The sequence below is a fragment of the Tasmannia lanceolata genome, unplaced genomic scaffold (assembly GCF_043159265.1).
Source record: "Tasmannia lanceolata isolate RefF3 unplaced genomic scaffold, GAP_Taslan_0.1 ptg000011l, whole genome shotgun sequence".
Taxonomy (NCBI): domain Eukaryota; kingdom Viridiplantae; phylum Streptophyta; class Magnoliopsida; order Canellales; family Winteraceae; genus Tasmannia; species Tasmannia lanceolata.
The window spans coordinates 14,058,030-14,083,513 of NW_027518688.1; the positions used below are offsets into that span (position 1 = coordinate 14,058,030).

Genomic DNA, 25,484 nt, shown 5'->3' on the forward strand with positions numbered 1-25,484 from the left:
TCAAAGGAAGATACAAAGAAACTTATGTATAATCATTTTATGCATTAAAATGTCATTGTCTAAGTAAAATTTTAAGCCCCCAAATCACTTTTTTATTGCTTAAGTCTAGGAGATTATCATATTTGGTTTGAGAAAGATTGGCCAAAAAAGGTCAAAAGGCATCATTCTTTTGATCTGGAGACTCATAAAAATATGAGAAAAAAAGAAAACTCAGTTCCTCCTCTTCTTCTTGACCCAAACAACACGCTTATCTAACCTTTTACAACAGATTTCCAGCTTTTTTCTTATGTGGGTTCTGTTAAGAGTATAAAAAAAAAAGGTTTGGAAATTTGTTCAAATAACACGTTATTCTTTTTCTTCTGCAACACTCCAGCTTTTTTGTAAGGTGGGTTGTTAGGAAAAATAAGGAAATCCTGGATTCGTGTCGGAAAGTATAATCAGGTGACCTGTCTACAGCTTTTAACAAATTATAATTGGCTACTGATATTAGCACCATCATGTTTTAATAGTTGCACAAACCCAGCTTGTCTTTTCTTTTTTAATTGGTCCATCAGTTAACAGCTCTTTAAATACTAAAAGACGAGTTAGTGCAATTATCAAGACATGGTTGTGCTGATATCATTTCATGCGGTATAAAATAGAAGATATGAGATTTTATACCATGTGTGCTCGAACTAGTCCAGTAATTTTCTAGAAGTACAGTGGGCCCACTTCAAAGGATGATCCAAACCGTTCAATGCTTGGGCCACAATGTAAATAGGTTGTACCTCTTAAATAATCTCCATCGGATGATCCTAACCCTCTGATTTGTAGAGGTTTCGGTGGGTTAGGATCATCCTACGAAGATTATTTGTGGGGTCCAACCTATATATGTTGTGGCCCAAAAAATGAACGGTTTGGATCTTTCTTTGAGTGTAGCCCCACTCTACTTCTTTAAAAATACTAGACATCACAGTTCAATTCGTGCTTGCACCGTATTATGGTGAGGTTGGGTTACATCGATACCGTGAAATTCACGGTTAGATCGTTCTGTGGGACAAATATGAGAAAATTGGGCAATGTGGGGCCATAGTTACAAAATTCTGCCAAGAAGTTTATGAATAGTATTGAATTTTTATCCCCCTTTTTAAATTTTAAAAGATTCATAATAATCTAAAAACACAAATTTAATGATTAATTTTTAAAATTCTCATGTATTATTTGTATACGCAACTAGAAATCTAACACGAAAAAAATAAATTAATCTAGCAAATGCATGCAAACTTAACCATCATTTTATCACTTTTATTACGCCTTTTGGATATAGGGAAAATATTAATTAATTTTGACCCTTGACGCTCCGTTTCTCTGGATGTAAAATGGGCGTAAAACAAATTTTACTCTCATTTCTCCACTTAAAATGGGTGTAAATTTTTTTTTACACCCATTTTATGTAGAAAGAAACAGAGCTTTGAAAAAAATTATATGAAAAAATTGCAGGGCCTGCTAGGTTTGGAAATTTCCTTGGAAAAAGGGACAATTGGGTTTTTTCCATTGAATTTTTTTTCCAGTCAAGGATTGGGCTCTCTTTCTAAGATTTAAGATCTAAACTACTCCTCTTCCATAATAAATGATCACATGGACATTTGGTTATGTTAGAATTTATATGGTGGCCGACCATCAAACAACACTGGTGAGAGAGAAAAAACTCTCCCCCTTAATTTTGTATCAAGGCCAAACCCCCTTTTTTGACTTTTCCCTTGATAAAAAATCAAGGGATTGATATTTTCTCTCTCCGCCCTTTACATATATGTTAATGGAGGAAGTCTAAACTGAAGGGAGTCCTTGCAAAAAAGAGGTGAAAGGGCTCTCTTATTGGCTATACATCACCATCATGCATTAATAACAACTGAAAAGTAAGGGTGTCAATTTTAGCTCGGGCTCGGAAGCTCACTCGAGCTCGGCTCGAATCCTTAATGAGCCGAGCCCGATTTAGGCCAGGCTCGGCTCGGCTCGTTAAGAATTTAATATATATATATATATATATATATATATATATATATATATATATATATATATATAATTAATATATACACTAAAAGGGTTGTCCAGGGAGTGAAAGGGGGAGGCAAAATATGTCACTTCATTTTAGGAACCCCATTTGTTACTTGGACCACCCCCCATAGTGTAAAAAAAGTAGTCAAATTACACTATATAGGGCTGTCCATAAAAGATGAGGGGTGTGAACTTAATATAACCCAAGCTCGGTAAGGCTCGCGAGCCTGACCGAGCCGAGCTTTTGAGCTTAACGAGCCGAGCCGAGCCTGGCCAAGCTCGGCTCGTTTACACCCCTACTGAAAAGTCAAACATGATGGTGATGTGCAGCCAATGGGTGAGCCCTTTCACCTCTTTTTTGCAAGGGCTCCCTTCAGTTTAGACTTCGTCATGTTATTGTTAGGACCAATTACCAATGGGGGGCAAACATTAGGCAAAATTATCAACAGGACCCATGCTTTTCAAAAATTATCAACGGGGGACAAAAGAGGTCTTGTCAGTAAAAGCTGGACGAAAATACCATTTCGCATATACAACACGTTTTGACTTTGAAAGGGGGTTTTCAAGTCTCTAGGATTGGGGTTATCAGGTATCAAAATGGGGTTACCAATTTCAGAATGGGCTTATCAAGTCCCTGAAAATTGGCCGAGGGTACTAGAGTTTTGGAAGGGGGTTTTCAAGTATTTGGGATTGGGGTTATCTAGTATCAAAATGGGGTTACCAATTTACGAATGGGCTTATCAAGTCCCTTAAAATTGCCCAAGGGTACTGGAGTTTTGGAAGGGGGTTTTCAAGTCTCTGGGGTTGGGGTTATCCAGTATCAAAATGGGGTTACCAAATTCCGAATGGGCTTATCAAGTCCCTTATAAACACGTTTTTACTTCCTGTTTTTTTTTCACTCGTTCATTTTCACGTTTTTTTCTTTCTACCGTACGGTTCATCTTCCTCATCCTCCATTGAAAGGGAGAAGGAGAAATACAAAACCCTACAACAAATGAAAAACAAAACCTAGATATAGAGAGAGATGGGAATGAACTCACGTTTCAAGTTTTCGAGCTTTCCCTCCTCTAATGGTGGCTAAAATGATGAGGAAGATGACTGGTAATGTAGAAAAAAACAAAGTTGAAAATGAAAAAGTGAAAAAAAAAAAGAGGGAAAGAAGGGAGAAGATGGAAAAGTGGAAAAGCAAAACGTGTTGCTTAAGAAAAAGGCATTTTCGTCCAGCTTTTAATGACAAGACATATTTTGTCCCCCGTTGATAATTTTTGAAAAGCATGGGTCATGTTGATAATTTCACCTAATTTTTGTTCCCAACTGGTAATTGATCCTTATTGTTATCCAATTCTTTATATTTCTATCATTCTGAAAGGAATCATTTCGTCACTCCCGTGTTTTGATAATGACACTCCACACATATTAAAATACTTTTTTCATTGGTTGTTGATAGCTTCAAGGAACTGTAGAACAAACATCTAGCTTTTTTTAGTTGTCATACAAGAGAAGATTTTTTTTGTTAGAGGAAAGACTAACAAATGAAAAGAATATAGAAAGAAAGACCGGGTCAACCTCTTACCTCTCCCACTTCACATCGGAATATACGCCCCTTGTCGTGGAAAGCCCAAAAAACAAGGGAAAGGATATTTCCAATCCATTTTGTTTGTCTTTTCCAATAATTAAGCATTTCCAGCTTCTTCTTACTGTCTGTTCTTGAGAAATAGTCATTTTTTAGGAAAAAAACAAAAGGGGTGGATGGAAATGCTGGAAAATGGCTAGGCCCTGTTTGGATTGCAAGAAAAATATCTCTTGAGGATTTTTATTTTTTTTACAGCTCGGAGGGAAATGATAAATTTTAGGGGATTTGCTAGCCACTTTCGCGGAAAGCCATTTTGTCTGCCCAAAAGTCAACATGTGTGGCTGTCATCACATGCAAAAGCCAGGCACGAAATGGCTCAAGAAAGTGGCTAGCAACTCCCAATTTAGGGATATGGTTATAAATTAACAGGAAAGTGTTCCTGCGAAGCTGCACAAGGAGCTCCCAGCACTTAAACGGCTTAAAAGGCCTCCCATTGGTTCGTATAACAGGTCCACCTTTGCGGGGTCCACAGAAAGTGAATAATTGGAGGCTTTTTAAGCCACTTAAGCACAGGGAAGGTCCTGCGCGCAGGAACGCTTTTCTCATAAATTAAAGGCATTAAAACAATGGAAAAGCGTTAAATTTTGGAAAAGTTTTTCTTTTCCAAAATTTCATAATTAGAAAAAAAAGGATTTTGATACTAAGAACTACTATTGTTTCATAATTGTACTAACTTATCTTGTCCTTTATTATTTAAACAGTTGGCAAAGGTTATTACAGTTCCAAAAAGCTCTCAAAAGCCAATTAAAACAGAATAGACAAGCTGAGCTTATGCAATTATTAAAACAAGAGTGCCGATATGTAGCCAAAAAAAATGGAGGAGATTTGCTAATGAAAGTGAACGATCAAGAATTTGCAGACATTTCCAAAATTGATGGCCGTTGATCTGGTGGGCGCATGTGTATTGATTGTAGCTTAGAAATTGATAACAGATCTTAGCCACACGATTCATGCGGCACAGACAAAGTGGATGGTTAAGTTAAAGATGAACTTGTTCACTTACAAATAAACAGCGGAAAATAACTGCAAAGATCAGATGGTTTAGATTCGTTGTTTTTATGTTATGGATTGTTAGAGTGATGACCAACATTATCAACGGTCAGATCAACGTTCAGATGTGGGCCATAGGCTTTTCCAAGAATACATCAACAAGACGAGATTTTATATGGTGCAACTGTAAGCTCGAATAGTCCAGTACTTTTCAAAAAAGAACTTCGGCCTACACCATAGGATGATCTAAACCATCCATTTAAATAGGTTGTCCCAAACGCATCATTTTCATAGTATGATCCCAACCCTCCGATCTATAAAGGTTTCCATAATATACAGTTCCTCTATAGATAGGAGGGCAAGGATCATCCAATAGAAATTATTTTTAGGACACCATATAAAAATATTGGCACCATATAAAAAACTCCGGTAACACACATTTGGTACTGTAAAAAAAAAAAAAAATGATACCAACACAACCATGCTTTAATAATTGCACAAACCCACATTGTCTTTTTTTTAAATTGGCTTGTGAGAGCTTTTGGGAACTGCAATGACCTTTGACAGAACAAAGGTCTCAAATGAGAGTTTAATCGAACGTGGGGCACATGACCGTTTGGATGCCGGAATTTTTTTGGTTCTTGGGACTTATGTGGAATTTCCGCAGGAAACCCACGTTTGGCTGCTGGTTATATAGTGGGCCCAAAAAAATCCCACGAACCAAAATAACCCCGCACGAAACCCATAGCTGGAAAAAAAAAATCCAAGGAACCAAAATAATCCCGGACGAGATCCGAGGAACAAAAATAACTAAAAGTACATTTTTCTTCTCAACAGTTCAAGCAACCAAACATGGGATTTTTATTTTACTGGGATTTTTTTTCCCACCATAATCCAGTCAACCAAACATGGGATTTTTATTTTACCGGGATACTTCCAGGGAGTTTTTTTTCCCACCAATCTCCCAGGAAGTTTTTTGTTCCACAGAAGTCCCAAGAACCAAATAAATACCGGCAACCAAACGGAAATAATAAAAAGATAGGCCAATGATATTTGCACTACCATGTTTTGGAAATCGCACTGACTCACCTTGCCTTGCCTTTTACTACGTAACGATCCGTCAAGTAGTAACAAACAATTCCAAAAAAAACCTCTCAGAAGTAATTTAAAAAGGAAAAGACAAGGTAAGTTAGTGCAATTATCAAAAAAAGTAGTGCTAATATCAGCACCCAAAAGATAAGATGAGTTAGTGAAGATATCAAAAATATTGTTGTGCTGATATCATTTGCCACCAAAAAAAATTGTCTTAAATGCTCTGTTTGGTTGGCGGGTTTTTTTTGTTCCCGGGAGTTATGTGGGAGAAAAAAATACCCTGGGAGATAGGTGGGAAAAAAAGAGTCCTGGAAGTATCCTGGTAAAATAAAAATCCCATGTTTGGTTATGTGGGAGAAAAAAATACCCTGGGAGATATGGTGGGAGAAAAAAAAACCTTTGTTTGGTTGCTTGAACTGTTGGGTAGAAAAAAATTCTTCTCAAGCTTATTTTTGGTTCCTGAGTTTATTTTGGTTCCTGGGGTTATCTTGGGATGGGATGAAAAGGCAATCATTACAAAAGTGGGATTAAAAAATTCACCCCACAAGTAATCATTACAAGAGTGGGATTAAAATAAACCTAGTGCTAAAAGGCAACCAAACATGGGATGGGACCAAAATTTAACTTACTCTCCCACAAAACTCCCAGGCACAAAAAAAACCTGGCAACCAAACATAGCAAAAAGGATTAAAAAAAGCATAAAACAAAAAGAAAGTAAAAAGTGCAAAATTTCATTTTCAACAGGAGAGAGAGAGAGAGAGAGAGAGAGAGAGAGAGAGAGAGAGGTAGGTTCTCCAAGGCCTCTCTTCCTCTCTCCTTCAAAAAAATTCTTCTCTTTGACCACCTCCATCTCCTCTTTCTACCCTTCTTCCTTCTATTTTCTTCAAACCTTCCTTCCTCCATTCAATCTCTCCCTCTCCCCTTTTTATTAATTTCATGGTTTCCCCTCCAAATCCAACACACTCTTTTTACCAATCATGGGCCTCTGTCTCTCTACCACAAAGGTCAGTGGTTCATCCAGCAATAACAAAGATAACAACAAGCCTTCAACAAGCCAACAAATTCAGCAGAAAAACCAAAACTCTAAGATTCAATCCAAACAGCAAAATCAGAAGGATAAGAGGCATGTCAAACATTCTAGTGGTGCAATTCCATGTGGAAAAAGGACTGATTTTGGATATGCTAAGGATTTTGATAAGAAGTATACTATTGGAAAGTTGTTAGGGCATGGACAGTTTGGTTATACCTATGTGGCCACTGATAAGGCGAATGGGGATCGCGTGGCGGTTAAGAGGATTGAGAAGAATAAGGTATTCTCGTATTGGGTTTTGAATTTTGTTGCAATTGGTGACTTATTTGCTGAGATTTTGATTTGGATTGTTTTGATTGTTTGTCTTTGCCAGCAATTCGTTTGTTTCTTCAATTGGGTTCTGATTTTTATGGTTTATTTCTGTTGGATTTGTTTGTTTTGATGGTTTGGATGTTGATTGATGTTTTGATTGTTGTTTTTGGTTTACCATACGAAACAATTTGGTTTGGAGAACTATTTTGGTTGATTCTGAGGGGTAATGTTTTTTTAGATCATGGAATTCAATCTTTTAAGTCTCAAATTCTTGTTGCTTTTATAGGATTTTTAGATACTTGAGTGGATTTTTTTAACCCGGATTTTGAGATACCTGAAATTTTATTAATAAGAAAAAATAGTTACAAGAGGAGGACATAGAACCTTGCCTCTAACACGTCAAGATACTTGATTGGATTTATTGTTTCACCCAGTAATTGTAACACATGTTATCTTTTCTTTGAAATATTTGACCACAGATTCAGATTTTGGAACTAGGATTCGATTTATATCAAAGTTATTTCCTTTTGTTGTCTTTGGGTTGTACCAAATTATTAATTCTTGAGTAATTATACTCTGTAGTTAAATTCTTTGCAATCATTAGGTGTAATGCTGGTGGTGACATCATGGCACGTGATTTGTGAAGGTCAATAATCCTATTGTTTTTTGTTGTCTGTTGATATCACCAATAAGGTGAGGAGCTTCAAGAGCTTTGTTTATAAGCATTGATCTTCAAAAGATCCTTCTTGTAATATGACATTTGGTTAATGAACTTTCTTCTTGTGGATTGTTATAAAAGGAAAAAGGAAATATTAGAAGATTAGAATGACTATAAAATTGCCACCATCAAAATAACAATGAAAAGTTGTGGCATTGTTCTTATTTATTGTTGTTGTCGTTGCTGTTATTATTATTATTATTTGAATGTTGAGCTTTATTATGAAGAAAATGACTCTATAACAACAAGAATGAGATGGTCTCAAGGGAGAACACAGAGAAAAGGAACATCGGAACATGAAACTCAAAGAGCAGAATAAATAGTATAAGACTCGGGAAATAGTCATAGCTTCTCTAGGAACCCCAAGCTATATCATCTGCGACCATGTTTGCCGATTGTCTAACATGATGAAATGAAACCTTTGATCTTCTGATTCAGGACTTAGTGACGTCTGCAAATCTCAAGGATATTCCCCTTTGGATTTCAGCCATCTAATCACATTCTGTCCACAATCAAAGGGTTGAGCTCCAACTCAGCCTCTTTTGATTCCTTTAACCCGATAGGGCCTAGATAAGCTACCCTAGCCCACCAAAGTGATCTCTAGTAATTCTACCAATCCCAATCGGAGTCGGATTCCTGACCTAGAACCATCAAAATTCAGCTTAAAGGAATCAATTAGAGGAGGAGACCAACTGGGAGACAAAGTTTCCTCTTGAAAGACACTAATGCAATAGATGTCACATGTCCTCCTTAGCTATTCCCTTGACTCACCGGTGAATAGCATATTCACGACAACCCACTAATAATAATTATTATTATCCTTGATCTTAATATTCCTATTGTTGTTTTTGTTATTATTATTATTATTGTTTATGAAGTGAAGGTTTCTTTAAGTCTAAAAAATATAAGAAATGCGCCATGAAGGCTCCAAGAACATAATCTACAAAGTTTGACATATAGCTCTAGATCTATGATTTGTGCTTTGTACCACCTTATTTGATAGCTTTTCTGCTTTGTGATCTCATTCTCCATGAATATAGGAAACCTGGTAAACAGTGCTGGGTGATTATATCTGATCCATCTTTAGTAACTTAGGCATGAATGTGAAGGAAGCTTTGACTGCTATGACCACCTACCTTGTGATATTTTATGATTTTAAGGGAGTCCTCTTCAATTTACACTGACGAGATTCCATTTCCACTAAGATCTTAATTCCTGCCCCTAACACAACAACTCCACTTAAGTTGTATTGGCAATTCCTGGTATCCCATTGTAAGCTAGATTACTTTTTTTTAATGGCAAATGAGAATTCATTAAAACGAAAGAGACTGAGGGGGTCCCTAAAGGTACAGCAAAAAAACAAAAAGAGGGGACCAGAGAACATGCTCCAACAAACAAAAATAATTACAGAGATAAAAGACTAGGGAGGAAGATAATTGAATAACTCGATTCTTTCCCTTGGGACTCCCTCTCTAGCAAGTTTGTCAGCCTCTCCATTTGCTGACCGCCTAATGTGGTTGAAGGAGATCGAGGAAGATCCCATTCTATCCTACATCTTGTCAAAAAATGCGGTGAATCTCCAAGGTACACTATGGGAATCTCTAAGCCACCTAATGACATTTAGAGAATCCCCTTCCACCACCACCCTATTCAAATCCTCATTCTATAGCAACTTATTCCCTTAGTGAATGGCACGAAGTTCCACCTCATTCTGTAAGATAGATTACTTTGTCCAAAGCATTTAAAAGAAAGCCCCCCATCATGGCTATCTTTGCTGTTGCTGTGGTCATTTCTCGTGAAGTATTTGTTTTTCATGTTTTGAAAGGTTGTTTCTGTTTGGTGGCAGATGATCCTTCCTATTGCTGTTGAGGATGTTAAGCGAGAGGTCAAGATACTACATGCCCTGACAGGCCACGAGAATGTTGTCCAATTCCACAACGCATTTGAAGATGATTCTTATGTTTTTATAGTTATGGAGTAAGTTTTATCCCTTTAAGGTTTTGGTTGTTAACTGTTAAGTATTTGTCTTCTATACAATCATTCTACGTAAAATTTTATTTTGTGGACTGGATGGTTAATATTGCTCCTTCCATCGTCATTTAGGTCGAAGCTTGTTTTCTGTATCTTTCATACTTTATTTATTGACCATGTGAAAGAAATCCTGATTTTTTTATGTGAGAACATCTATTGTGTTCTCAACTAAATCAGTAATTTAAGTTCAAAGCCATTTTGCCTTGTTCTAGTCCAGTTCAAGCATTATACAATACTAGGCTGGCCTGTTGAGGTTGTTAGGGCTGTTCATTATTCTGTTAAAACCGAATAACCGAACCGAATTGGTTCGGTCGGTTCGGTTCGGTTTCGGTTTTTTTTTTGTTGGAAATTCGGTTATTTCGTTTCAGTTATCTCAAAAAAAAAATTCGGTTAACCGAAATAACCGAAATTATGATAAAAACCATTATTTTTTCAAAAAAAAGTGCTATATGGCCACTCCGTAGGATGATCAAAACAGTCCATTTGATTGATCACAACTTAATTAGGTTGTGCTCAAAAAATCATTTCGATTGGATGATCCTAGCCCTCCGATCGAAACCAAGATTTTGCTTTTTTCCCCCTTTTTCTCCCACTATTCGGTTATTCGGTTATAACTGAATAACCGAATCGGTTCGGTTTTTAAAAATTTCGGTTTGGTTTCGATTACCGAAATTTGATAACTGAAATTATTTCGGTTATCAAATTTCGGTTATTTCGGTTCGGTTATAACCGAATAACCACCCCTAAAGGTTGTAGGCAAGATGTAGAAGAGCGTCAAAATGAACTACTAAGGAAATGACCTAACCCAATTTACTGCGTGATGCCTCTTTAGGAATGATCGATCAAATTAAGGCACATATGTTTGTTTGTGAAATCTGGACTTCAAGTTTATACCAGGTTTAGAGTTAGAGAACCGTGAAATTTTCCCATGGATCTTGATTCTGGTTATCTCCACAGACCTTTTTTGAAAATATAGCAGCCATAAGATTTTGATGCAAAAAGTATTTAATAGTTATGATTATGAAGTTCATTTTTTTTAAATGAATGCTTATGAAGTTCGTTTACTTCACCAAGGCTACAAACTTACTGAAATCATATTCCTTTTGCATGTCATACTAATATATGGGAATGAAGATGAGTTCATTTAAGCAAGGGCAAAAGAGAGACTATTTTTGGGATTTTAGTTTATGTTCCTTATTATGCTTTGGTTTGCTATGGGGCTTCGTCTCCCTACCATTTTGGGCCTTTACTCTTCCACTGTGCACATGGCGCATGTGATGATCTGGGCACCACAAGACTGGTCCACCATTGCTGATCCACAGAGATCAAATTACCCTACAGGGTATTTGCAGGCCTTCATTGCGAGGACGGGGTGGCGTCTCCATTCAGTGTTGCACCTGCAGGGAATTTATGCTATTGTTGTGGACCACCAAAGAAATGGCCCCAATTACTGTACATATTTGGGTCCTTTATCTCATACTGATTCGGCAGAAAAGGAAAATCTGAATCACGAGATTATGTTTAGTATTTTATGTCAGTAAAACAGAATTATCCGTTAAAAATGCAGAGAGCAAGTGTTTATCAGTTCCGACTAATCTTCATCAGCAACATCTGCACTATTAGTGTAGGATTCATGTTGCCACCTGTTTGATTGGGAGTTTTTCTCTGTAGTTTACTTTCTGGTGTCTTACTGTTTAAAAGTTAAAGCCATTGGATGAAGGTCATGTATTTCTGAAAAAAGAATGAATTACATGGCATTTTTCTTATAATTCTATGGGTTTGTTGTGCTTTCTAATGCCTACTTTGATCAAAGTAGTTAAAAATAGGGTGATACTGTTGTTAGTGTGGTAATCCATTTTTTATGTGTTTCTTATCAGGTTATGTGAGGGTGGCGAACTACTGGACCGTATATTGGCCAAGTAAGATCGCTCGACCCATCCTTTCTTTTTGCTTATTAGCTTAAGAAGATCTCCTGATATACTGATTCTGAAATTTATTCCTTTGATATTTTTGTTATTTTACTCAATTTAGATATTGAGCTCAATAGTATTTGTGGCTCTGCCATATTAATTTCATTTGAGTATTAGCTTATGAAGATCTCCAGAAATACTGATTCTGAAAGTGATTCCTTTTATTCAGAAAGGACAGTCGTTATACAGAGAAAGATGCGGCAATTATAGTGCGTCAAATGCTCAAAGTTGCAGCTCAATGTCACTTACATGGTTTGGTACACCGTGACATGAAACCTGAGGTAATTATCAGATCACAAAAAGATGTTTAAACTTTTGTCATAGCGATACAGACAGATGAATGTTTCCCATTTATTGCTTACTATATAAGATTATGATGTTTAACTTTTAATGTGCAGAACTTTCTTTTCAAATCAACAAAAGAGGACTCACCCCTTAAGGCCACAGATTTTGGTCTGTCAGACTTTATAAAGCCAGGTTAGCTGACCAACCTTTTCTTTTGGTTTTTTCGCTTATATTTTTCTCTTTGTCGATCTCAAAAATAAAATAAAATAAAACAATGGTTTTAGGTATGTAACAACTTTTCACAACTTGTATGTGTGACTATTGAAATAATGCTGGCGTAATGCAGGGAAGAAGTTCCACGATATCGTTGGTAGTGCCTATTATGTTGCACCAGAAGTACTGAAACGCAAGTCTGGTCCTCAATCCGATGTTTGGAGTATAGGTGTGATTACATATATTTTGCTCTGTGGAAGGCGCCCATTTTGGGATAAAACAGAGGATGGAATATTCAAGGAGGTATGGTTCATTCCGACTCTGAGATAACAAATACATGCCACTTTTTTGGGCCAGTTCTCTGTAGTAATATTTTCATGCTTGCTATACATATGCTGCTTATTTGAAATGAAAATCACACTGAATTGAATTCCTGTTTGCTCATTTAGGGTGGTAGTCTGTAACATGATTCAAACAACGTTTTGACCATTTTTTGCCTCTAGCTTTTAATGATAATTACTGCAACTAAAATTATGATTTGATATTTTAGCGTTATTGATTAGATTTTTTTAGCGTTATTGATTAGACTTCTATTGCGCTAATGAGCGTATTGACTGCCTGTTCGTCTGCTTGTCTTTCAAGTTTCCCCAGTTATTACATGAACTATGTTGAGATATTGTATTATGTGGGACATAGTTGGAATTATAACCTCTAGAAGGGCATAGTGGTTATTTTTGGTTATTTCTATATGAATAAGATTGGAGGGTAATCTAACCCTAACTTTCTTCCTAATCTCGTCATTGTTCCTTTTTCTTCTATCCTTTTGTCCTCCCTTCTCAATCTCCTACTTCTATATATACATTCTCTACTTGGTATTAAAGCATAACACAAAGTAATACGAACACTTCTGACAAAATAATGAACTAGGGAAGCCGTACGACTTACGACAGCAGCTGTATGGTCATAAGTTTTTTACCAAGATGCTATACATTTTGGATCATCCTGATTTTAGTGGATTTACCAAGGTTTTCCCCTGATATTTGGTTGAGATTTGAAGGTGTGAATCTACTTTTTCAAAAAAGAAAAAGAAAAAGAGGGTGTGATGGTGCAGCCATGCACGGTGTATGCCACCTTATATTCTATAGCATGTTAAGAACATACATATCTGGATATGTGTGTGCATGCGTTCTAGCTTTTCATTTTAGGGTATTTCAGAATAACTTCAACATGTTATACATTTAACTTGGACCTATCATGAATATATGAAATTTTTACGATTAAAATTTTACGATTTTTTCACGGTTTATCGTTCCTTCTAGTCGTTCATAAGCTGCTAACTGATTTACCTATCTCGTTGGTTAGTTTTGGCAATTTCTATCCTTTTTTTTTTAATGATCGCCAATTTCATAGAAAAAGAGACTGAGATGGTCAAAATACAGAAGCGAAAAAAACATAGAAAAAATACAGTGAGGGAACAATATAAAGTCACGGGCGGAGAGAGTCAAATAAAGCCAAGGACTCTTTCGACACCCCTAATCTAGCCAAGCTATCGGCCACCTCATTTCTAATCTACGCAAATGCTTGAAGACTAGTGACGTAGATCTCTTGCAATCGCCAATCTCATCAAAGAATCTGTGGAACCTCCAAGGGTGCTTTTGGACCCCTCTAAGCCACTCTATGACATTTAAGGAGTCCCCTTCAACCACCATGCTATCCACACTATTTTATGCCAAAATTTTAATGCCCTGATGAGCTGCACGAACCTCGGCCTCCATTGCATCCACCACCCCAATTGGCAATTTCTATCTTTATACACCAGGAACTAATAGCACGGTGAATTACCATTCAAAAAATTAACTAATAACATAGTGAACTGTGAATTGTCGATGAAACTGACTGGGAACCAGATGGCTATGGATAGGCAGGATTATGATCTTATACTTTCCATTTATATTAACTAATAAAAGGAAAGTAGTGAATCAAAGATGGATGTTCATCTTCAATCATCCCGTGAGATGCATGGAGTACAGTGTGGTGCAGTGGATGTAGTTGGAACAGTCGTCCAACTCTAGGGTCTGATAGTTTTGCAGCAAGTGACATTTGTGTGTATCTTACTTTGCTAAGTTCTTTATTATACCATTATAGCAGTCTTGTATTTTTATTTCTATTAAATATTTAAGGATAGATATGGGTGCATAGGTGGAAGTCAACCTTTGAGATGTGTGGAGTACAGTGTAGTGCAATGGATGTAATCTGAGTGGTTTTTCATTGCTGTGTTCTGCTAGTTTGTCATCGGTCACATTTTCATGCATTGTACTTTGTTAAAGTATCGTTTATATCATTATAGACCCTCTAACCTCCTTCCTCTGTTGTTGGTTTGCAGGTATTAAGGAACAAACCCGATTTCCGCAGGAAGCCCTGGCCAAGCATAAGTAACAGCGCCAAAGACTTTGTTAAGAAATTATTGGTGAAGGATCCTCGTGCAAGACTGACTGCGGCACAAGCCTTGTGTAAGTGTCTAATTTGGGTCTGTAAAGGATTTTTTTTTTTGAAATGAGGTCTTTAAATGATTAAGCATTGTAAAGCAACTTGTTATTGGCTAGTAAAAATGTAAAATGATCTAAGGAATACATGTTATGAGTTGTTGGATGACTTAAACTAATTATTCGAGATAAATTTTCGATTATAAATAGAATACACTTGAATCTCTATTATGTTAACCAACCATGATTGTTTTCAATAACATATGCTTGTTAAGATTTTTATTTAAGTGAAACTCGAGCCTCAACTTAATAGTGTTGGAGCACTTTATGGTCATGCTTTATCTCTTTTAATTTGATATTTAAGTGTTATGGAATATCTTCTGATTGATGCTTATTTTTGTAGCACATCCATGGGTGAGAGAAGGTGGAGATGCATCAGAAATCCCTGTCGATATATCTGTTCTATCCAACATGCGCCAATTTGTGAAATACAGCCGTTTGAAGCAATTTGCACTAAGGGTATACAATTTATGTTTCATTGTAGTTCATTCTGGGAGCACTTAACATTGTTCTGATTATCATTACTTCTCTTAAATAGTTCTCTTGTGACTTATCTTTTAGTAGGTCGGGTGGATTCTAATTTGGGTGTTTCTTGCATTTTGTGAAGGCATTAGCAACTACACTTAATGAAGAGGAAATTGCTGATCTCAAAGATCAGTTTCATGCAATTGACGTGGATAGAAGTGGCACTATCAGTCTTGAAGAAATGAGACAAGTATGTCGTCTTCACAATCTCCTCGTGGAACATTGTGATTTACTTTTATCAATAAGTTATATTGGTCCTTCCATACAGTTCATTTGTTTTATGGCGCTTTCGAACTGGATTACTGTTCTAGCATTGACTTTGGGGGATTTTCCTTTTAGTTTTCATTTTTTTTATTAATTCCATGTTGTTTGTTGATATTGGCAGTGACTTTATGTTTAGTGTATCACAGCATGACTAATTTTGGTTCAACTGATTCTCCTTTTCTGCTTAATTTCGGTTCTTTAGTTTCCAGCTGACCAAAAGTAGTTTGTGCATCATTTATCTATTATGGGATGCATGAAACTTGGACCCTGGTTGCCAATTCTCCTAAATAGTGGAACCAATGATCCCAATTTCAAGCATATATAGTTCGATACCTTGTGTTCATCTTCACATTCCTCTACTTTACTAAAGATCCTATATTATTGTTTCAGCAACCTACCTTGGCCTGCATGAATAGGCTTGTAAAGTATAGCCTTATGTACACTCAAAGCATAAAATCGATTTCATTTCTCAGTGTTACCTTTTAAATGAATGTTAGGTATCAAACAGCTAAATTGTTATGAATGCACCTTACGAAAAGAGATGGAATCTAATTGTTCAGTGGAAGGTCTCTCCATATGATTTTTTGCTCCTTTGTGACTCTTTGACGAGTAAATGAAGGAATAAAGTCTCAGGAAAGTTTATTCCTGTTATAGCTCGAGGTTGTAATGGTCTTTCTCTGCATATGAGATCAGTATTAGGAAATTTTCTCAGTTAGAATGGAGTATTGTATGATCTATTTCTTTTCTCTTTTATATTTTTAGATGCAGTCTTGGTGAAATTGTAGAGTTGGTTGCCAGTCGAATTTCCCAGGGACTATTATATCAAAGTAATACATAACTACTCATAATAAAAGATGGTCTATTTTATCACCTAGTAGGAAATTTCTGCACTAAAAATGCTTTGATAGGAGCTCTCTTCTCTGCATTAACTTATAATTAAACTGTTCCTTTTGTTTCATTTCACCTGCAATTAGGTTTAGTTTTTTATGCTGTGTTCTAACCATGCATGAATTGAGAACATAATTATTTAGTTTTGGTAGTGACTAGGTCTTGGACCTACTGTTGTCTACAAGTTCTATCTTGGTGTATTGCTTTTCTCATCATCATAATTGTGTTGGTCACCGTGCAGGCTCTAGCAAAAGATCTTCCTTGGAAAATGAAGGAGCCACGTGTTCTGGAGATTCTTCATGCGGTACGCCAATATCCCTGAACCTCATCTCATTTATATTTCATGTATTTGTATTTATTTGTCATATAATTTAAGTCTTAGTTTCATTGTCTTATTTATTGAATTAAGTATTCAATCACTCTAGAAATTTAACACTGCATTCACAATTTTTGGAATCTCAAACTTTTTGCATTTACACTTCTACAGTAAATAAGAAAAAAGGAAACGAAGTCCTTTTACAATTTTGATTTCCAACTCGAGGGAATGTGACAACTGACGTAAGAAGTCCATCCTTGATTAATGACATCTCCTCTCCCTCTACAACAAATCCAACCCAATATTTTCCACCACAGTATCCATATCTACTCCGTCTTTTGCAAGGGTGCCTGTCCACTTACTGAGCGAACAAGGTGCTGAAGGCGGGGGGCAATCTTGAGGCAAAGGTCCCTAATTTCTTAACACTTTCTAATTTCCACAGACCAGCAGCTTTATTGATTGGGTTGTCAGATCATTATCCTGTTTTCACAACCTACTATCTGCCCTTACTTTTATACCACAATCATTGCATATTCAGCATTACTATCCTGGAGTAGACCCTGTGGATATCATCCCACTGTAAAAAAAAATTCAATATTTTCCTCACTGGAAAAAAATAAATATTTTTACTCTCTTCTGCCATGTGTGCCTAACAAACACTGCCGTAGATTCTATAGTTTCATGTTTAAGGAATGTATACTGACAATAGATGTTCCAAACAGTCCTCAATCTGAAGTGCATATTATTTATGAGGATTTTAATGTACATACTACATACTGCATACTGGTCATTGCCTCACTTTGTGACCCGTAGAACAGATATTTTACATCATGACTTGAAGGATTGACATTAGCACTACCTGTTTGATCGAGGCAGATGGATAGCAACACAGATGGGCTTGTGGACTTCGAAGAATTTGTTGCAGCAGCTTTACACGTGCATCAGTTGCAAGAGCATGACTCTGAAAAGTGGCAGCAGCGCTCTCAGGCAGCTTTTGAGAAATTTGATGTGGATAGAGATGGATTTATCACGCCCGAGGAATTAAAAATGGTATTGGAAACTGATTATGAATTTATGCTCATTCATTTAATTTTAATGGTCACTAAAAATACATGGCATCTGGATGCAAAATGGGTACAGAATGATTATGTGGCACCCATTTTGAAATAAGTTGTTTTTTTTGTGAAAAACATTAGTTTCATAAATTATGTTCTTACAGTCTATTGGTAATTATTTGCAGCATACAGGGTTGAAGGGCTCGATAGACCCACTTCTCGAGGAAGCGGACATTGACAAAGATGGGAAGATAAGCTTGTCAGAATTCCGTAGACTTCTGAGAACTGCAAGCCTGAGCTCACGCAATGTACCCAGCCCCACTGGTTTTCGAAATTCTCGGAAGTCGTAGATCATAAATGGGTGATTTAAAGAGAGAGAGAAAGAAATTGAAGAGGATATTGGGGGAGGGGGAGTGAGATAAAGCTGATATTAATCTTGTGATCCTATATATACTGGATTACAAATCCTGCAACCCCATTTTTGTTTATTTCCATCTTCGATTGAGACGGCCGTGTGGGAAGGAGAAGGCAATTTTCCATCGATCAGAAATCCGCGGGCTTGTGAAGACCAATTACACTATGAAAGTTCTTCATAAACAATCAGTTTAGCTTTACAAGAACAGGGGTTCTGGTCAATCTTCCTTCCATGTTGTACATCCTTTGGCGCAATGGGGCTGCTGTTGTCTTTTCTGCAAATGTAATGTGTGACTACAAAATATTTAATGCAAATATGGTGTACAGATTTCACTTCCCATGCTTGTGTGCTTCAACATTTTTGTGTTCTATTTATTGTTGTGGATTGCTCTTGGAATGCAAAGGCTTCTTTAGTGTCACTGAACCATACAATTCCTGTGTGAAGATCTGAACTTTATTTGTTATTTGTTCTCTATCTGAGTGCTAAATCAGAGACTTCTGACTCTTATTTCTAAATAAGATAATTCTAATTTAATCTGATATGCAAATGGGACACTGAGGCACCTTTAACAATATCATTTCTAAAATTATTGTAATTGTAAGAAGGGTAGTGATATTTACGCCCCTTTTGATCACCGGGTACCCCAGCGCAGGGCAATCAAACCCACTGGATTTTTCTGACGTCTAGTACATAAGGCCCCCTTGATACACTGGCGCTGGGTGTCCCTAGTAATCAAAAGGGGTGTAAATATCACTTCCCTTGTAAGAAATAAGAGTTATTTCTTGTATGAGATGTAGATTGTACATGTGGTAGTTGATCGGTTATCTAAAATGATGCACTTTATCCCTTGCAAGAAGACGCAAGATGCGGCAAACATTGCAAATCTTTTCTTTTTCGAGAGGTTGTTCGGCTTCATGGAGTGCCTAAGACGATTACTTCGGACTGACATAGCACAATAACCATTATTTGTAAATAGTTATATTTAACATCAAAACCAAATTTATGTATGACTAATTGCAAATAAATTTTTGAGGTATCCAGATTTGCCATCAATCAAACACCTAGTTGTAAACATAGATTTTTCTTTTTTATTCTGAAATTAGATTTACTTCACCCAAAACTGAATTTGTATGGTCAACAACCTTTATCAGCAATATTGGCATATTTATATCAGAAACTTTACTCTCAATAAGGAAATGACACGGAGACACACTTGTGCAAACTGTCCCAAACATGTCTCCCTAATACTGTCATGTGTATTTGTTCGCAACAAATTTCACATGCATGAAAAGAGAATCACACACAAAATGCATTGAGATTAAATTTCCCTCTTGTGAGGAGAAGTTTTATTAATTTTGTGGGGATGTACACTTCCGACTCTAACAACTGATAATTAAATTTCTTGAAAAAAGAAAATACCTCAATTATCCATCAAGAGATTCCCTACCTAAATGCATATTTTAATTATTCATTCTCCCAAAAGAAGGGCTTCGTGAAAAATCTGATTTTTCTTATAATCAAATCTTCTTGGATGTGGAACTTTTTTGTCTTGGAGAGATGTTGAATTTTATTTCCGAGTCTTCTCTGATGATTTTATTTCTTCCCTTTTGTAAAAGAGTCCTCCCGAAAGTGGCTCTCTTGAGTCATTTTTTATAATCTTGTTTCAACTCTTTTGTAAGAGAGTCCTCCAGGAAGAGGCTCTCTTGAGTAGTAGTTTTGACTCTATTTTGTAAAGGGTCCTCCCGAAAGAGAAATTCCTTTGAGTCATCTCATCTTTCTTTTGGAAGAGAAATATCTTTTTTGCTCTTTGAGTCTCCTGGAAGATACTCTAAAGAGATCATCATTCTCCTAGAAGAGAAATGTCTTCTTTGCTCTTTGAGTCTCCTGGAAGAGACTCTAACGAGGTCTTCTCCTCCTTTTTGGGGACCCGTCCTTTTCATCATCATTTTCTCGGAGGATGAAGGTCTTTTTTGCTCTTTAAGCCTCCCGAAAATGACTCCAAAGAGGTCTTCTCCTTCCTTTTGGGGAACAGTCATTTCCCTCATCTTTCTCCCGAAAGTGAAATGTCTTCTTTTCTCTTTGAGTCTCCCGGAAGAGACTCTAAAGAGGTCTTCCACTTCCTTTTGGGGAACCGTCTTTTTCGTTATCTTTCTCCTATAAGGGAAAAGTCTTTGCTCTTTGAGTCTCTCCTGAAGAGACTATAAAGAGGTCTTCTTTTCCTTTCCTTGTGGGGAACCGTCATTTTCGCCATCTTTCTTCCGAAATAGAAAGGTCTTCTTTGCTCTTTGAGTATCCCGAAAGAGACTCTAAAGATATCCTTCGTCTCCTTTCTTTTGGATAACCGTGCTTTTTATCTTCTTTCTCCCAAAGGAGAAAGGTCTTTTTTCTTTTTTAGTCTCCCGGAAGAAACTCAAAAAGATTTATCTCCTCTCGAAGGCAATCTGCAAAAGGGAAAAGAAAGCTCTTAGTTTCAATTTTTTTTTTTACAGTTCTCTATTTTTTTCTTCTTCTTTGGTTCATCTCTTTCTTCGCGTCGCTTTTTTCTCCAAAAGATCGGAAGGATCCTCCCTATATTTATAGAATTCTTTTGGATTTGTTGACAAGTGCCACCTCACCCCTTATCTCTCACTCCATGATCCCAACTTTCTCTTCTTGGAGCCGTTGTGAATGCAACCTCACCCCTTATCTTGGATTCCACAATGGAGTTACATAACTCCCTTTTTTAAGATGTGAATGACTCATATCTTCCTTTGCGAGAATTCTCATTTCCTTAAAATTAAGAAATTCTTCCCCCTCCCCCCTTTTAGCCATCGACTTTTTCTCTTTTGATTAAAGTATTTTAATTTTAGGAATAAAGTAATGTGTAACCACCTTTTCCTCTTCTTATTTTATTTATCATATTCCTTTATTTTGAAAATTTTCAGGTTCAACAATATTAAAGTGGGCTATGCTTAAAATGTGTAAGTATTAAATAACTAGAGAGAAACTTGCATGTATAAAGTATTTTATAGTTATAGAAAAATTATACTTATAAGATATTTAATCTATCTTTATATATTATGGAAATATCTTATAAATGTAAATTTCTTTATAGCTATCGGATATCTTATACATGCAATTTCCTCTTTAGCTATAAATACCTTATAGATATAAATTTGTCTAGCTACTAAACACCTTACATTTTTAAGCTTTTCTTCTATTTCGACCCAAAACAAAATGTTATAAAAGTACGTATTTTGTTTTGAAATTATGATTTTATCTTTCAAAAAAAAGTACGTATTTTCACATGAATAATATCCGTGCACGACTCATACTGTTTTCTTGTAGGTATAAAGAAAATTATATTTATTAAGTATTTTATAATTAAATAAATTTAAGGAAAGATAAACTGAAGGGTGCCCTTCCAAAATCAAAATCCCAGCATAAAAAAAAACCTCATAATAACGGAGACAACCAGCTTAGCCATTTTTTAAATCTTAAATAGATTCCTCTCTCTCTCTCTCTCTCTCTCTCTCTCTACTTAAATACAAAACCATGCATATCAACACGTATAGGGTTGGCATAGTGGGTTTGCTCCCCATAGACGCGAGTTCAACTCCCCCGGGCTTACCCGATGCATGTAGTTTACGGGTGATTGCGTGCATCTAGGGATTAGTCCTGCCCTATGTAACACAGGGAGTGTGGAGCAGCAAAACAAGATGGAGATCAACACAAGTAGCAACTAAAAATAATCTCGTGGGGGCTTCAAAACCCATGCCACGGTTTTGGAGAAAAACTCCAATATAACACGTGAAAAGAGCGAAGCTCCTTCACCCACGTGAAAGAGTCAATGCTCTCTTCACAAGTGATATCCCAAAAATAAACTTTATTCAATCTCCCCTTTCTTTTTTCATGTCATTACATAATATAGAGAGCCAAAACCTAAGAATAGCAACCCTAAATACTTGCCTAACCATTATTGTCAATCTTCTAACTAAAGCAACATAAATAAAAAGAAGAAACATGAGTAAAATATTCCTAAAATAGTAATAATGTAATATACCTATACCATATCCGTAAAATGCATATAACTTAGCCAAATCAAGTCCAAATCGTTAATCTTTGGCTCTTTAGATATGTAAGCGAAAAACCTTTCTAAAATCACCAAAATCATGCCAAAAGAACAAGATTTGATGCCCTAAAAATACTACAAATAAAATGACGAAAATAGAAAATAAAAATAGAAAACTTGTTCAACGCCATGCATTCTGCATCATTCACCCCTGCTTGAAGAAAACTCGACCTCGAGTTTAAACCATCGTCCTCCAAATCTGATTTTCGCCGTTGCACCAACTTTCCATTCTTCCTTTATTTTTTTCATCTTTTCTTGATACCTTACATGAAGCTTTTTTTTTTATAATGATCCCTTATGTGAAGCATAGCCATGAAAAGGGCTCTCAAAGGCACTCTCAGATCCATGGCCGTCTTCTCATGGATGTTGGCTTCGAGCAGTGCTAATTGTGTGAAAGTCTTCACTTGTTGGAGTTCTTCGTTCTCCGCAGTTGGATTAGGCTGGCCGACGTTAGGTGCAGCGACTTCTTCATCCAACGTTGTGCATGCGTCGGAGATCCCTTCTGCTTTGATACCAACTGGTGCAGGGAGCGTGGAGCAGCAACACAAGATGGAGATCAACACGAGAATCAACTAAAATAATATCATGGGGGTTTGAAAACCCATGCCACAAAAAAACTCCAATATAACACAAGAAAGGAGCAAAGCTCTTTCACCCACGTGAAAGAGCCAATGCTCTCTTCACAAGTGATACCCTAAATACTTGCCTAACCATTATTCTCAGTCTTCTAACTAAAGCAACATAAATAAAATATTCTTAAAATAGTAATCCCATAATATAACCTATACCATATCCGTAAAATGCCTATAACTTAGCCAAATAAAGTCCAAATCGCGTAATCATTGGCTCTTTAGATAGGTAATCGAAAAACCTTTCTAAAAACACCAAAATCATGCCAAAAGAACAAGATTTGATGCCCTAAAAAAATACTACAAATAAAATGACGAAAATTAAAAATAAAAGACTTGTTCAACGCCATATGTTCTACATCACTTCTTGGGTTGATCTTTTATCTTGTAGTTGCTACTCACGCTCCCCGCGTCACTATGTCATGGCGTGGGGATACCCTATGTCATCACACACACACACACACACACACACACACACACACCATGCATATCATGTTCTTTCATGCTACAACCTTTTTCTCTCTTCAACACTTGTATAATTTTTTGGGAAAAATACAGATAGACCCCCTCAACTATCAGACATTTTCACTTCTAACCCTGTAGTTTTGAAGTCACTAATGACACCCCCTGAGGTTTTGTTGGGTTTTTTTAACGAGACGAAGTGGACAGAGAGCTGGAAATGACTATACTGCTTTGAACCCCTATCCGGAGGAGGCAGCGGGAGAACAGGGTCCCCCGTCGGTCCTTTGGATCATCCACATGAAAGAGAGCTCTATTAAGGAACTCTTAAAATGATGCCACCCTCACAGCATAGCACGAGTGGCGATATAAAATGAATGAGATACCTCTTTATCCAGAGCCAGGGCCCGAAACCAAGACGTACCTAAAATAACTCAGAGTCGCCATCCATGGATAGGCCATGGAACCCAAAAATAAAATCCTCTGTGCAATGGATAACCAGAAATATATATGGGTCCGTGCCTGATTACAGATGAGGAAGGTCTGAAGAGCATCTCAATCCACCCAAGTATAAGCACTCGGTCTCTTATGCCATTTATTATTAACTTTGAAGAGTTTTGGATGAAAATCATGTGAAATGGGAATAAATATCCCCGAGAAAAACGTCTACCTAAACATGCATGACCCGGGGATAATAAGCACATACAAAATAAATAAAAGAAGTGTCACCTAAGCATAGCTAAGTTATGAGTGTCATGCCTAATGGGTGTCTAAGTTCTGGTGGGCAAACACATGCATGTTACAGCTAAAGGTATAAGGTCTGTATAGGAAAAGAAATCTAAAACTAGCAGTTAATCATGAAATGAATTAAGAATACAGTAAACAAAATAAAGAATAAACAAAATGACAGACGGATAAAAGAATAATAGAATGGAACTTAGGGCGAACACATAGCGCCTATATACATTAGGGCGAACACATAGTGCTTATAAATTAGGGCGAACACATAGCGCCTAATATAATATAAGATCAGGTATATTCAGCAAAATGAATATATGTATATGATGAGATGAACAAATGAAAGAACTACAGCTACACATGAGTTAAGACAATAAAGAAAGCGGTGAATAACTTATAATTAAGCAAGAGTATGAGCAGTAATGAAAACTGTAAAGAACCAAAAGGGCTAAGGCTAAGCATGATAAACCACAACTAAACAAGTCTATAGTGAATAGATAACGGCTACAATTAAAATATGCAAATGACAAATCAATATCAATCAAAGAATGAAAGCACATTAGCATGATCCTATGCAATAAACAGTAGAGAATAACAAACACAACTCATAAAATACTAACAACAGACCCTAAACTCTAAATGTATTCCTCGACTCTTGGATGGTCTGATGTTCATCCAAGCCGCATACGTATCCCCGCCTCCACGAGAATCAGAGTCACGTAGTTCTTCGCACCTATTCTAAACTATGATGCCTAAGACATCTAGACCACTAAACTAGACTCAATCTTAAAAGACCGGACTAGTTTTTAAAGCTTCTTGAGCAATATTCAAATTTAAGTGGATTGTGAATTCTAGGACTCCCTATATGCCCTAACTAAATGTAAGTTTTTTAACCCTAAATTAATGCAAGTGGAACCTATATCCTATGTGTAACTAGATTGTATGTCCTAAGGAAAATAATGGGCAGACTAACACAACATATTCTAGTCATCAGTCGGCAATGTGCATGGCCAACTAACCAGACGGAGGCATTCCTAACTAGGAACAACTCCTAACTCTAACACAAACACAAACCATACACACAACAATCAAACAACGTATCAAGGACAAACTCCTGACTCTAAAACTCTCTATCTAGGATAAACCCCTAACTCTAAAGGAAGAGCTTTTCAAAAACACGTTTTATGAAAGATTTTAGCATTTTTAAAAGGGTTAAAATGATTTATTTACAAA

At 36.5% G+C, this 25,484-nt stretch overlaps 1 protein-coding gene across 1 annotated transcript; it reads left to right on the forward strand.

Moving 5' to 3' along the window:
- The first annotated feature begins 6,507 nt into the window (after nucleotides 1-6,507).
- Nucleotides 6,508-18,651, forward strand: LOC143886456 (calcium-dependent protein kinase 28-like). Its single transcript, XM_077390428.1, has 12 exons — nucleotides 6,508-7,059; nucleotides 9,656-9,786; nucleotides 11,718-11,759; nucleotides 11,980-12,091; nucleotides 12,209-12,287; nucleotides 12,442-12,611; nucleotides 14,692-14,818; nucleotides 15,195-15,310; nucleotides 15,459-15,566; nucleotides 16,770-16,832; nucleotides 17,721-17,894; nucleotides 18,085-18,651. The coding sequence occupies exons 1-12, from the start codon at nucleotides 6,727-6,729 to the stop codon at nucleotides 18,247-18,249; spliced, it is 1,620 nt and encodes a 539-aa protein (XP_077246543.1). The 5' UTR covers nucleotides 6,508-6,726; the 3' UTR covers nucleotides 18,250-18,651.
- Nucleotides 18,652-25,484: the final 6,833 nt, after the last annotated feature.